This window comes from Paramisgurnus dabryanus, chromosome 21 (genome assembly GCF_030506205.2).
Source record: "Paramisgurnus dabryanus chromosome 21, PD_genome_1.1, whole genome shotgun sequence".
Classification (NCBI taxonomy): domain Eukaryota; kingdom Metazoa; phylum Chordata; class Actinopteri; order Cypriniformes; family Cobitidae; genus Paramisgurnus; species Paramisgurnus dabryanus.
The window spans coordinates 14,604,843-14,619,019 of NC_133357.1; the positions used below are offsets into that span (position 1 = coordinate 14,604,843).

General features: G+C 37.2%; 2 protein-coding genes across 4 annotated transcripts in view; both read left to right on the forward strand.

Annotated features, from left to right (window-relative positions):
* Window positions 1–94: 94 nt before the first annotated feature.
* tmem82 (transmembrane protein 82) lies at window positions 95–3,822 on the forward strand. 2 transcript variants are annotated; one of them, XM_065285808.2, is made up of 7 exons: window positions 95–160; window positions 235–321; window positions 456–528; window positions 649–823; window positions 906–1,323; window positions 1,485–1,666; window positions 2,070–3,822. In XM_065285808.2, exons 2-7 carry the CDS (start codon window positions 237–239, stop codon window positions 2,148–2,150), a joined length of 1,014 nt encoding a protein of 337 aa, XP_065141880.1. In that variant the 5' UTR covers window positions 95–160; window positions 235–236; the 3' UTR covers window positions 2,151–3,822. The 2 variants fall into 2 exon arrangements, with proteins under 2 accessions (XP_065141880.1, XP_065141879.1); XM_065285807.2 differs by having other exon boundaries at window positions 103–321; window positions 2,070–3,818.
* A 469-nt stretch (window positions 3,823–4,291) lies between these two features.
* The window catches only part of spen (spen family transcriptional repressor), a 33,869-nt gene continuing 23,983 nt past the window's right edge, over window positions 4,292–14,177 (forward strand). For both annotated transcript variants that reach the window (XM_065285805.2, XM_065285806.2), the window contains exons 1-2: window positions 4,292–4,713; window positions 7,901–8,221. In XM_065285805.2, the coding sequence (XP_065141877.1) occupies window positions 4,631–4,713; window positions 7,901–8,221 (404 nt within the window). In that variant the 5' untranslated portion in view covers window positions 4,292–4,630. The remainder of the gene's footprint in view (window positions 4,714–7,900; window positions 8,222–14,177) is intronic.

Genomic DNA, 14,177 nt, shown 5'->3' on the forward strand with positions numbered 1-14,177 from the left:
ATAAACAAATACATTATGAAGAGATGACAGGTGTAAAAATTAATCAAGGCTTAAGTGACCTTTGATACTGTGCTACCAAACCTCCAACTCTCATATCAGCAACTGATAAAGGTTTTACATGAATGAGTTCTTCAAACAACTGAAAATAACACAACATAAGGTCAGTGGTATTGGAGATTTTGACTTCTGCTTGGATTTTGTTGGTGTGGTCTGTTTGACTTTCCACTTTAATAGGCATGTCGTCCTTTATTTCCTGGTTACTTCCAAGCGTTCCTACTTGGTTAATACCAGGAACTGATCCTTTACATAGTGTTTTACAAGGTGAGTAATAAAATGTCTATTCTGCTTAACAAATCTTATGTTCTGTTTTATTAATAATCATGTATTTTATTATTTCACACATGTTATTTTAAAGTAAACTATCTTTGATGTCTTCTGTTTGATATTAATCCCAGGTATAGTGGGTGCTTGTGGAATTTTGGTTCTCCGTAACCTGTTAAAAGTTTACTTGTTTGTTGATGATCAGAGGTAAGGATGTCAGATAAAAATGAAATGCTTTGTTGTTAAACATATTAATGTTTTATAAATACACAGCTATTAGGTCTACAAATATACTTTTTTGTTGTATCACCTGTTTGTTATATTAAGTATTGTAGATCCTAAAACAGACCATAAACCAACTAAACGAACTGCTGGACTAACAGAGAAAATTCAGTTCTGGGTCCTAACATTGATTCTTTCCATTGTGGGATCTCGTGTGGCATCACTGGTCGTTTTAGAGTTCTCTCTTCGAGTCATTTCAGCACGGATCACAGGAGGATCAGTACGAAAATTATTTACAATGAATTTATGCATAACTATAGTTAACTTTTTCTGGGTTAAATACACCTTTTTCTCTTGTTTAGGACTCAGTAGTTGATCCATTGTTACAGCAGCTCATCCAGTGTCAGTTCTCCCTAGGCTGTGCACTAAGCTGCAGCCTAAATTTCCTCCATGAGGGGGCACCACAAGCCTGGCTAAGCCTCCTGCTTGCAGTTGGCCTGAGTTGGTTTTTGGCAAGCCAGTGCTGCAAACTATGGCAACATGTACAGACAATGTATCCAATACACAGCACACAGCGCTACTGTGGACTCTGTATTGGGCTCTTGACTACTGGCTCTTCTATATTAACTTGGCTCTGCAGTGCACTCATTATAACTTTTAGTGTGTCTGGAATTGCTGCCATATCAAACATAAACCAACATTTTCTTTCAACAACCGAGGCTCTGAGGTTTTGGACCCCACTTACAATCTGCTACACTCTACTGGTTGTGTATATGAATGGTAAGAGAAAAAATAATAGTAGGACTAAGAAAAACAGATTTTATTTATTGGGGGAAATACCATAATATCAGTTTATGTAACAAGAGCGCCCCATGCCAACAGTGACCACGGTTTGAATCTCTTGCTGTATAAGAGTATATCATTCCTTGATATTCTTTCAGAGGATCAACGTCAGCCTGGCCAGCAAGCCCTTTTGAATACAGTTGTTGTGCGGCTTGGTGGGCTTTTTGTTTTACTGATAACAGTGGGCCGGTGGTCAGATGTACTCCATGTCCTTATCTGCTTCATTGGTGAAGCTGTGTGTCTTCTACTATCTCAAGACCTTTTGGAAGCCATATATAAGGTTAGCACCAACTTGCATTCCTTTAGGTCTCTCTAATCTCTAAAGCTGCACTGAGATCAGAACTAAGTAACAAGTGACAGTATCCCAACACATTCCATATGATAATACAGGGCTGTGTCCAGGACAGGGTTTAGGTTAATCCAGGACTAGGCCTTATTTCTATAAGGTAACTTAAGAAGTTTTTACAAACATGCCTTACAAAAAACACTACATGTGTGCTTCTTGAGATACAACAATGGCACCAATATATGTTAAAATTAGTCAGGACAATGTGTTTTTAACTTAAAGCAGCTCATACATGCAGTTTTGATAAACCTTGTCCAGGAAACCGCCCCTAAATGATATATTTTGAGCATTAAATGTAATAACTTATTTTTGTTGTTGCATTCATGCATCTTTGCAGCATGTTATCCCTGTGCCAGAAAGATCCCTAAAAAGGCCTGCAAACCAGACTGGACCAAAGAAATGGGACAAATTTGACTGAACTTGGATTAAAACAACAGCAGAGTTATATTTTAGAGTTATAACAGCAATGGTGATATTTTACAGCTCTACTTTCGCTACAAAAACAACATTGCCACCTAAGCAATTCCATTAAGGACTATGGTTTGCACAGTATGGACACTGTACATTTATACACAATGATTATTTATGCATCTTTCCCTTTCCATTTTAAGCTTTTTGAACGAATTCCATCAAAAAAAAACTATTTAAAATCACTAACTTTATGTATGATTAATTCAAATCCAGCTACTTCACATCTAAATATAAGCACTGTTATTTTTTTTACTTACGAGACAGACTGTTCATCATATATAGCTGTGTTATTACGTACCTTAACTCTCTGCACACTCATTTTTATTTGCCTTATTTTAAATAAGCAGCTACACTCTCAGGTCACCGATGCATTTTAACATCCATTTTAACTAAACAATAACATTTAAATGTAGCACACAGTTGCATTTTGTAACAATGTAACACTTTAGTTTCGTCACATCATACAGGGAAACGTTAAACGTGCAGTCAAAACATAAACTCAAAGAAATCTCTGGAAACAAAATGGCCGGGGCGCATTGTATTCTTTTGTTGTGCTTGGTCTTGTCTATTCTAGGTCATGCTCAAAATGGCGTCATATTTCAAAGAGCATTCTTTAGTAGAATGGCGCCAACAACTGTTTCACCGATTAAAAAACACATAAAACCTTCAGAAACGTCGAATGCGGGATTTTTTTGTAATGTCAAAGTCGTTATGTTTGACCTGCACTTGTTTTTCTTCAATACAGCTGCTTTTCGATATTTTAATGTGTAGAAGACAGAAATACATGGACCATTTTATAAAAAAGATTCCACAGGATTTTGTTTACAATTCCATCGTTTCCTGTCAGATAAATACACATTACAATTACGTTTTTGCCAGACGGTTAAACAATTTCTTCATTCCCTTAGAAGTAGCCGTCTGTGGTTTAGGAACGAAGAAAGAAGAATAATAAAGTGTCCAAATGTCCAGGGGATTCATTTATTATATAACATAAAACAATACTGAATAGGTCTGCGCTTTTGTATTTCCAACGTGTAACAAATCCAATCCCAAAGATACTGTCAATGGATTTTATTAGGTCAAATCCAGAAATATTAAGGATTTAGGCAGATCCATAAAATCCATACAATTCCAGTGAAGACTGAATCGGAAGATTATGTGCCTTGCTCAAGATACAACCCGCTTCGTCTCGGTACAAGTTAGAGAAATTTCTGCAAGTCAGTGGGCTTTGTAATTGCTCTTTGTCAAAACCCTGTGGGCGTGTTGGGCGCATGCGAAATGGAGCCATTGCGGTCCCTGTTTTGCCGCATTCTGGCGCATGCGTGAATCAACCTTACGCCTCGTGCTCTTTTAAGCCACTAGGCATAAATGGAAAGTGGTCAAACCCGTCTTTGAACATTTGAAATGGTTGGTCACTCTCTGTGCTATTTGAAACAGTATCGATTGCCAAGCAAACTGGCTTGTAATTAATCAGACCTTATAGGTTTTTTTTTTTTGAATTATGGAGAGTTGACTATAGTTGATTAACTGTCATTAATTATTAAGCTTACATTTGACGCGAAGCTTGTCTTTCAAATAACTAATCATATACAAGGCGTTGTTGTAGATTTCTGTGTAGTTGAGACTGCGGGTAAAAACAAATACATTCCCACAAAAGAAGTGGGACATGTATGTCCTTAGGGAATTATTTAGTTGACAAAAAATTACCATCTAACATGAAATAAATGCCCAAGCACTTTAATTGGCACCATATAAGGAAGTCGTGTATCTATGGCTCTTTTGATGCTTTTGTGTTATTTATTTTTTTAAGTGTATCATGCAGATGTTATTCAACACAAAATGCTTGTAAAGAAAACAAATGTACAATTTGCAAACGTATAAGGCAGTACTAAGAACTGATGAGTCATTATTGTAGATAGCAACAGTGGTAAACCACATACACTGCTTATCTCAAAAAATGTCTAACTTGCATTTTGGCAGACCTTTTTTACAAATAATGTCACATGTCAAACTGCATTTAGGAGAACGTACTCAAATTTCATATTGTATGCAATCTAACTTTTACCTTTCGACCTACACTAAGATTAGTCCAATGTAATGATACACGTTTATCAGATTAAAAGTAAATCACATTTAACAATGTGTTGTCCGGTTTCATTCATGTGGTATTCCAGAAGCTCGTTGCATACGTTCCTAATGCGCGATCTCGTCATGAACCGGAGCGCGCTCCTCGACAGCAAGGTTCAGGCTCTCGTAGTCAACACAGCTTTCAAGTGCAAGCGGGTCTAATCGTAGTGTCGAGTCAGAGGAGCTACTCGTCGTTTTCGAGCTTGGCACATCTCAGCGCCCCAGTCATACACACATTCAGTGGAGACGGATTTAACTCAATAAAATCTTCTGTATGATCGGGGGACACCAAAACGCAGTATGGTCCGGGAAACCAGACATTTATGGGTGGGGAATTTACCAGAAAATGTACGAGAGGAAAAAATTATCGAGCACTTCAAACGGTGAGTGACAATTTTCAGCAAGAGAACATCTAGCAATGTGCTTCCTTTAGTCGAGTCGTAATCAAGTGCTTAGAGAAAACAAAACAGAGACCCACCGGTGTGCGCTTAAACATCACAAATCTGCACCTTAAATATGTGCTACAACTTTAACAACAACATGGCATTTGAGTTGGCTCATTTTGGCTTCGCTTATTTTGACGCTGGCTAGTAAGTTAGCCCAAGAGTCGCAGTTGTCGCTAGGTTGCTAATTAGCACAGAGGGTCGCATATAAGCGCATTACTTGTGGTTGCACAACTCTCTCCTTCAGTATGCTTCAAATTGCAACCCCGATGTCAGTATCAGAACTTAACATTATTTGTAAAAGTATGGCTAGCAAGTACTGTGTTTTGCTCGATGGCTAAAAACACTGCGAGCAAGTTGAATGAGCTAAATGGTGTCTACTAACTGAAGGTATTACTGTGAAGCTTTGGTGGGTGTTGTTTTGAACCTTCTCGGCTCAAATGTCATGTATGTCAGGCAAGCTGTGACCGTCAAATCAGACAATGGAAGCTTAGGGGCACTTTCAAGACAACGTCTTATTGTTACATGACCATTTGCAACTTTCAAATTATTGTTAATGTGTGTGAACATGTGGCAAAAAACTTGTATGTCCTTACCAGTGTGAGTTAAGTTGTCACTCGAAGGTTTGTATATAGAGGGGAATATACTTGTGTACACGATGTGGCTGTCCTTTTTGCACATTCTGGCAACTATATTTTGAGTTTAAGCATTAAAAATCGTCATCCATTTCCCATCTCGTCTCTTAATTGGTTCAAGTACAGAATTACCAACAACATATGTGGGGGTGTATTTTATTTATTTATTTATTTTTCAAAATGGACCTGCATGGCTTAAATTCATTCAGAAGCTGTTACTTTGGTTAAGATGAAAGGTGGTGAAACTAAATTATGGGCATTTGTTTTGATCGGTTTATAAGGACTTCTTATGTGACAAAGTAAAATAATTTTTAATATGTAAGCCTCAAATGTTTTTTTTTTTTTAAATATATATAAAATGCAGTCGAACTCCGATCTTACGTTCATTTTAACATCGCACAATATGTTTTACTATTGTAGCCAGTTTTGCGATGGAGATATCCACTGACAGGCTGTAGTTTATGAAGGCTAGACCTTAACCCTTAACGCCTATGCTTGAGAAAAGATCATAGGTTATTTGCAAAGCAATTACTACATACAATTTTAACAAACTTTAAACGTATACGTTGCATATAAAACGAGTCATTTTTATTGTTCGATTTTTGACCATTAGCTTTGCCTTTTATTCAAATGCATGTTTATTTAGCTTTGGCATTTTCGGAAAAACGAAATTGAAACGCTTTAAATAATCAAGCTTATGAGAAATTACTAATGCATGCAGGGTTTATTAGGTAACGTTATATATATGTATCTTCTTATTATATCTGTATCCAATTGCGCGGGAGAATGATGTGGTTACAGTGACTGAAAGCTCAGGTCAGTGCAGCAGAGGTGCTTATTGAAGATGCGGAATGAATAAGCAGTGTGAATAGGTTTGTAAAATGGCGACGGCGATTGTGTGTAGTGAGTGTGAGAACTGGTGTGTCAGGCAGCTGCTCACCTACAGCACACAGCGGTGGGGTGAGCTGCACCCATTCAATGCCTATTGTTTTTTCCTCATTTTCATATTTTCACTGATGCCTACCGAGTGTTTTTTTAGCCATCTGTAAGCCTGTCATGTATTGAATATCATTTATATCGACAGTTCAAACATTGACAGAAGATATATGCATTAGTTGACCCACGTCGATTTATCTGCTGCCGATATGTATTGGTCGAAATTTGATCAACCTTTGGCATAACGACTGAGAAGGAATCTATATAACAATTAAAAACTAAGTAATAATATAACACACTGGTAGTTAGTTATTAAACTGTATAGAGATTTTGAGTTGTATCATGACAAATTATAATGCATGGCTGAAATAATAAGAATAATAAAACATTGTTCTGTAAATAATGTGACTGATATCAGAATCCATTAATAACTGTTTTTAAAGCTGTAAATACTAGGGCTGAGTATCGATTCGGATGTTCCAGATCGATTTCGATTCGTATAAGCTATCAAATTGATTTGATTCACAATTCGATTCCGATTCTCGGGCCATTTTTATACTCGATTTTCGATTCAGCTCAATGAATATATAGATTATATAGAATGTTATATTATATTATATTAGAATAAAAACTGAATGAATGAAAGACAGGCTCGCCTCTTGCTCCTTGGTAACATCGCGTAAGGAAAAAAAGAGGGTGACATCTAGTGGAGAAGACTTGTAATTAGATTAACGTTAATCTTACATTCAATGTTTGCGGAAATAAAATTCTGGGAAAAAATCTTTCATGGGCTTTGAGAATCGATTTTGAGTCGACCACTTATAGACGGTTTCAGCAATAACAACATAAACAAGCGGCCGTCGCGGGCCGCACATAACTGCCGGCAAACTCCGCTAAGAATAAATAACAACAAAGTTCTTTAAACGTAGTTTATTTATATAACAAGCAAAAAACAACAACACATAGATTACCTAGGAAACCAAAACATTTGTTATTTTCGACGAGGCATTTGTTCAAGGGATCAGTTTAGCAACTAGTCAGACCATTAAAAAAACAAAACCGGAAGTAAAGTTCGGATCCAGACGTGTATCGCATCAGTGCACGTGCGTCCGATGAAACCGTCTGTACAAAAACGATTAATCGAAAAATAGTTTTTTTTTGCCCAGCCCTAGTGCATACCTAGTATTAGTATGTGTATGATTATATAAGGTGCTTAAAGTAAAATAAGCAAACATGCATGATAAGGACATTTCACACATGTGATGCTTGCTTGCTTGATTGTAGTCAAGTTGCTTGGTGGCTGTATATTATCACACACACGTACACACTTGAATCACACTGGAGAAAGATAATAAGGGCCGTGTTGGTTTATTGTTATTTGCTATTCTGTGGTTCACTAGAAACAGACAACTCTTGTCATAATCCTGCCTTTGCAGATTCCAAGTATGCGTGATGCGTTTTCATATAAGTATAATTGACTGAAAGTATCATGTAATGCATTTGTATTAACAACCGATAATTTATAAAAAAAAATGTGTTTGCCTTTTTCTTTATAGATATGGACGTGTGGAGAGTGTCAAGGTCCTCCCAAAACGTGGATCAGAGGGTGGAGTGGCTGCCTTTGTGGATTTTGTGGACATTAAGAGTGCTCAGAAAGCTCATAATTCCATCAACAAGATGGGAGACAGGGACCTACGCACCGATTACAATGAACCAGGAACTATTCCCAGTGCAGCTCGAGGCCTGGATGATAGCCTGTCCATAGCCACTCGTGGGCGGGATGTTTCAGGGTTCACAAGGGGGGCGGGGGGCCCTGTGTATGGGCCCCCTGTGTCACTTCACAGCAGAGAGGGACGCTTTGAACGCAGACTAGACGGGTAAGTGGACATAGTTTTTCTGAAGGCAGGGGGACCATTCGTTTCTTGTTACTCATCTCTCCCTCCCAATTATTTCCGTCATTAATTGGGCTAATTTATTGTTTTGCGGGCGGGGGACATGAGGGAAATTAAGTTAACACTCTGCAGGGTAGTAATTTATGCATCACACTTTGATAGTTGAGGTGTGTCATCACTCACCGTGTAAAACAAGTTTGCAAAAACATGGTGAACGTGCACAGAAATTCATAATTTCGTAGAGCTTAGCGTGCCTCTGCATGGGGATTCTCTCTGAGCCGTATATGTCGCTTGAGTTGGATATCACAGCGAAGAGAATCCAGGGCACGTTACGGATATCAGAATATTCCGGGATTTCTGGAAGCCAGAGAGAATCGGTGACCGTGACCGTACCTGGGATTGCCTTATTCTGGAGTACTGTACGCCCAAGGTGGATTAATGCCTTACCAAATGTGGTTTTGCTCTGTTATTTTAACAGCATTGCGGTGTTGATCAATTAAGACGCATTTATTGGTAATTGGATTATTGAAATGGGTGGTTTAGAAACAGTTCATTCTTTCCGTGATCTGGAAACCTCTGGATGATATTCTCTGGATTCCTAATCAAACTGGATTAATACTACCTATACAAGGATATTCTATACCTACCTTGCTGTTTTTTGGGATTATGCATGGTGTTAGGGGTTTGCTGGTTATTACATGGGGTACTTTGGCCATTGATCAACATGGTAGAATGTGACAGAAACACAGTGAGCAAATCTCTTTATTTATTCATTTCTTATTTCTAAACCATTTGAGTTCATTTTTGCCTTTTTAAAACTCCAAATAATAAAAGAATGGATTTATAGTAGTATACATTCTAATTTGGAAAAGTGTACTGTTTTTTTGGATCAACAAATTAAAGCATGGAGGTATTGCTGTTGTGGGGCTGAATATTATTCAACTTGGATGTTAAAAATCCCATTGGATTACAAAGCCCCATACTGGATCTAGAAAGACTATGGATACAGTGCTATCAAGAAGAGACGCAACAAAAATTGGAACCTTTCTGCTCATGGACTATTCCTATGCCAATGGATTATTGATCTTCTTCCAGACATCAGTCAAGATTCCAGTGGGATTTGTAAAACAAGAAGACAACCCCCATATTTTCAGAGATGACTTGGATTACTCACAACAGTTAGAACATTGTTACTTTATTTTGGTGGCACGTCTGGAAACATCTTTTCAACATCCCAAAGAATGTGGTTGTACTGAAGGATTCAAAATAAAGCACCAGAGATTTTTTTATCTACACCGAGAAGAGGGATTTAGTAGCTCAAAGGCACCATGAAAAGCGATTTTGCAGTTCTTCAAATATCGAGAGAGAGAATTTATTTCAAAGGACTTCTAAATGAAGAACAGAAATGATGCTGTATGAAGAAAAACAATGCTGTGGATTTATTGCGTTTTTTGGACTTAAATCTTCATACTGTTTTTTGACGTGTATGGGGATTCTTGTATTGGACTTGAACTGGACATCCTCCCTCCTAACTATTACCTCCATACGCTTTTCCCAGATCACAATGTCATTTTTTCATCAGATTCATGGATTTTTTTTTTGGCTGAACTATTATATTGGATCCTGAATAAAATAAGGATTACTTCGTTGATTTTTTTCTTACCATTTTTACATTCTACATTTTTAACCCCCTTTTTTGCTCACAAAGTTCTGTCTCCCTAAATTGTATTTGGAATTGTAGGTCGGGTTACCGCTGTCTTAAAAGGTTGGTATGTTCTGCCATGTGTATATTAGCTGTTCTCTAACCCCTAGTATGATCCCCTGTCTTTTCCATCTCCCACTAACAGATGTAGCCGTTAAAACAGGCTGTTTTATAGTAGCTTGTTGGCATTTGAAAATGTTTACCTCACTTTGCTCTCCTTTTCCTGATACTCACTTTCTTTCACACTCCCTGGCTTTTTGCCTCTCTGCTCAACTAGGTGATTAATTTGAATAATGTTTGAGGCTTTAAGAAAAAGGTTAAAAGGATTATCAAAGAATAGAGAAAAGTTGGCCAATCAGAAAACACCTCTATGGATTTGGAGGAGATGGCAAATGAGCTTGGAGTGTTGTGATGCAATGTGTCACCAATGTTTGTCAGTTCTTGTGACAGGAATGAAATATATGTATTTTAAAGGTTGATCACAGTCAAGTTACACAGCTGGCTTTCCCTAAACCAAGCATTCTTTTATAATAAAAAACAACTGGATTAATAATAATAACTCATTGAAGAACAATAAGGTTCCCTAACTAGGTCAGATTTATTGATATATGCATACTATTTTTTACTACTATTATTGACTAACCAAGACGTATTCTAGCAATACATCTACTGGATTAAAATAACAGAAATGTATGTTGAAAGCAATAATTATCTCATGTTTTTTTTTTAAATAAAATAATACAGTTAATAAAATAAATTGTTTTAGAGAGGTTTACAAAAAATAAGCATATGGTAAAATGAGCATTATGAAATAGCTAAAGCCACGGCTTACTAGACTTGCACAATTTTTAAGCAGACCCTTGCAACAACCGGATATGATATCTCGTGCTAAAGTGTTTTTTTCACACAAAGTGATCCTGATGTTCTTGCTCAACCTGAAAAGGTCACACTCACTGATATATTAATCATAAGACTTCACGTGATACCAATTATAGATCATAGTCCACCAAACTTGTACTTTGGAATGAAGCGAAATGTGAATTTTTTTGCACAATCTTGCGTTATGGGTCTGACGTATTTGTGCATATGAAGTGAATCTTCAGTCTCTAAATACAACGAAAACACATCTTAATACCAAGTGTCAACAGCCTCTAAGAGCTAAGGTGAACGCATTCAACCACATGTGCGTTTACACTAAAAAAGCAATGTGATCGAAAGGGTTTTCGTCTCCCGCTGAATGTGGTTAAAGTGGTCGAAAGTGGACGAGCTCAAAACATTTGGAACACTGTTTACACCTGTCTTAAGCGTCATCCACTTGTGATCCGATCTACGAAAATACATCTTAATACCAAGTGTTAACAGCCCCTAACAGTCCGCATACCGGACGAGTAGCGGCATGTCGCGTGTTGGACAACTCGCAGGTACACATTCAGTAGCGTAATTTTAGTCCGACAGATTTTATTTCCAGATGAAAAATATGTGTTAGTTCCCTATGATAGTCTTTACCAATTTTGGACAAATATGATGTAATGTAATGTTAAAAAAACAAAAACATTTGTGCAGTGTACAGAGTCACAGCGGACGGCCGTTGTCAGGCAACTTTTAGATGCGCAGCACTTCTCGCCCCGGTGTGCGACCTCCTTAAAGGACAAGTTCGGTATTTTAGACTTAAAGCCCTGTTTTCAGATTGTTTATGGTCAAATAGAATGGTTTTGACTGAAATTTCGACATTTTCGGCTGCCCTGAGAATTTTCGCTTGTTTGTGTTTCAGCTCAGACCTCTACAATGGCTTTATAGGTGCACTGGAACAATCCTTCCTAAAATGCATTAAACTTTCGTTTACAAAGACGTGAAACTCACCGAGTGGTCAGGGGTGTTCACTGGTATGCTCACACAAAAATCGCTCCAAAAGACGCATTCCAACAGGTTTTATCGTAGTTTTTACCAACTCCATTGACTGTATTAGACGTCCTGTGAGGTACGGTATTACTCCGCGCCGGGAACTTTGTTTCTATTCTTGCAATTGGCAAAGGCGGATTAGCGCCACCTCCTGGGCTGGAGTGTTTATTATTCAAGCTCTAAGCGGAAGAATGTACGGGTGTGAGGCGTTTTGGGAAATAGGTCCACAAGTTAACAACGAATGCTAAAACAGCTGTTGGAAAGCATCTTTTGCAGCGATTTTTGTGTGAGCATATCAGTGAACACCCCTGACCACTCGGTGAGTTTCACGTCTTTGTAAACGAAAGTTTAATGCATTTTAGGAAGGATTGTTCCAGTGCACCTATAAAGCCATTGTAGAGGTCTGAGCTGAAACACAAACAAGCGAAAATTCTCAGGGCAGCCGAAAATGTCGAAATTTCAGTCAAAACCATTCTATTTGACCATAAACAATCTGAAAACAGGGCTTTAAGTCTAAAATACCGAACTTGTCCTTTAAAACCTTACATAGAAGCAGAGAAGCTATTTTAAAATAATCAATATTCTTATATAGCCTGTACATTCATAACAGTTACTGTGTTGCTAGGCAACTATACATCAAAGCTAATGAACAGTGTACAATATAGGCATTGGTGTCTATATTAAAAATAATGCACTGGTAACACTTCTGATTATCTGTGGTTTTTATCTGTTAAATCATGCTTTTTTGCTTTAGTATTTGTTGCAGTCTAAAGAGAATTTAAGTTTTGCGAAGACAACAGATCTTTTGAGAAAGATTCACCATTCTTGAAGCATAATTATGTCTTCACAGCTTTTTCAAAGTATCAGTACATACCTGAATAGCTGCTTATAGTAGCTTGAATGGGCTTATGTTCAAGTGGATGTAATATAGAGCGAAGCGTAGCATCTCTTATCCTTGGCATAGCTGTTATTTTCAAACATTGTTCAGAAACCCCTGCCACATTTATTATTTAACAGCTTGACCAGAACAAATGATGCTGGGCTATTGCAAGAGATATATCCACAACAAATTCTTTCAGAATGACTGCATTGTATTTATAAAACCTTATTACTGTTAAATCACAAAATGAGGCATGAATATGCATTCGTGTCAATCAATTATAGAAAGTAGGTTGTTTAGACCAGTGGATCTCAAAGTGGGGTCCGGGGCCCCCAGGGGGGCCGCGAGATGGTGCCAGGGGGGTCCCAGTTTTATGACATTTTATAAAATACATTAATTTATCATGAATTCTGTGTAATTAAACCTAAAAAAAAATAAGGCTACTAACCAACAGCACTACTTTGTATAACTTAATATGTTTTGAATTAAAATGTTAAATTTTAGAAAAAATTTTTGTCATAAATTTGTACCGTACACAAGGGGGGCCGCATGCGGAAAAAGTTTGAGAACCACTGGTTTAGACAACAGCAAATTCGTAATTAAAGGGCATATTTGCTTTTATGTTTTTAGTGTAATAAAGAATAATTTACTTTAGTATAGATGGTTTCAGCAGTAACAACATAAACAAACAGCTATCGTGGAACAAACATAACTAACTTTACTACGTTACTACATTTTACTAACGTAAAATAAATGTATACAATGTTAACTACAGATTGGCTGTCAAACCTCCCTTCACGAAGCGGTGATCCATGATCGACGTCTTTAGGAAACCAAAATATCATTTTTTTTTCAATTTCAGTTTAGCCACTAGCCATACCATTAAACAAACAGCGACCGGAAGTTAAGCTCCGTCCAGATGCTTAACCGCAACAATGCGCGAGTGTCCGATCAAACCATCTATACTAATAAAAAATGTCTGCAGTGGATATGTAATTCCAATTTCTCATGCAAACAAACCTCAATTAGCTGAATAAAATGTCATCCGTTCGATCCCAGGAAACGCATACTAATAAAATGCACAGCTTGTAATGCACTGTAAATCACTTTGGATAAAAGCATCTGCCAAATGCATAAATGTGAATGCATTTTGAAAAAAAAAACTAAAAGCTTTTTTTAATAAGAACCATATGTCATTAATCTTTAATACATTTCTCTACCCTGTGTAACTTGGAATGTGACTGACCATGGCATGCATGACTTTTGTCATGCATATTTCTTTTTTATTCAAATATGAAAATGCCAAATAAAAACACAAATTACAGCAAAGACAAAAACAAGCAGATATAAAAATAAATGCTTAAGTTTTTCTTACAGTGTGAACTCTTAAGTTGTTTTACATGGTGTCAGTATTTGTATTAAGCACTACAATAGAATGATCTAAGAGTATAACTTTCCAA

Bases quoted from the DNA above. Each gene is read 5' to 3' on its own strand.
- tmem82 (XM_065285808.2), top strand. From the start codon at position 237: ATGTCGTCCTTTATTTCCTGGTTACTTCCAAGCGTTCCTACTTGGTTA. The intron at 1,324-1,484 runs GTAAGAGAAAAA...ATATTCTTTCAG, and splicing joins ACTGGTTGTGTATATGAATG to AGGATCAACGTCAGCCTGGC. The intron at 1,667-2,069 runs GTTAGCACCAAC...GCATCTTTGCAG, and splicing joins TTTTGGAAGCCATATATAAG to CATGTTATCCCTGTGCCAGA.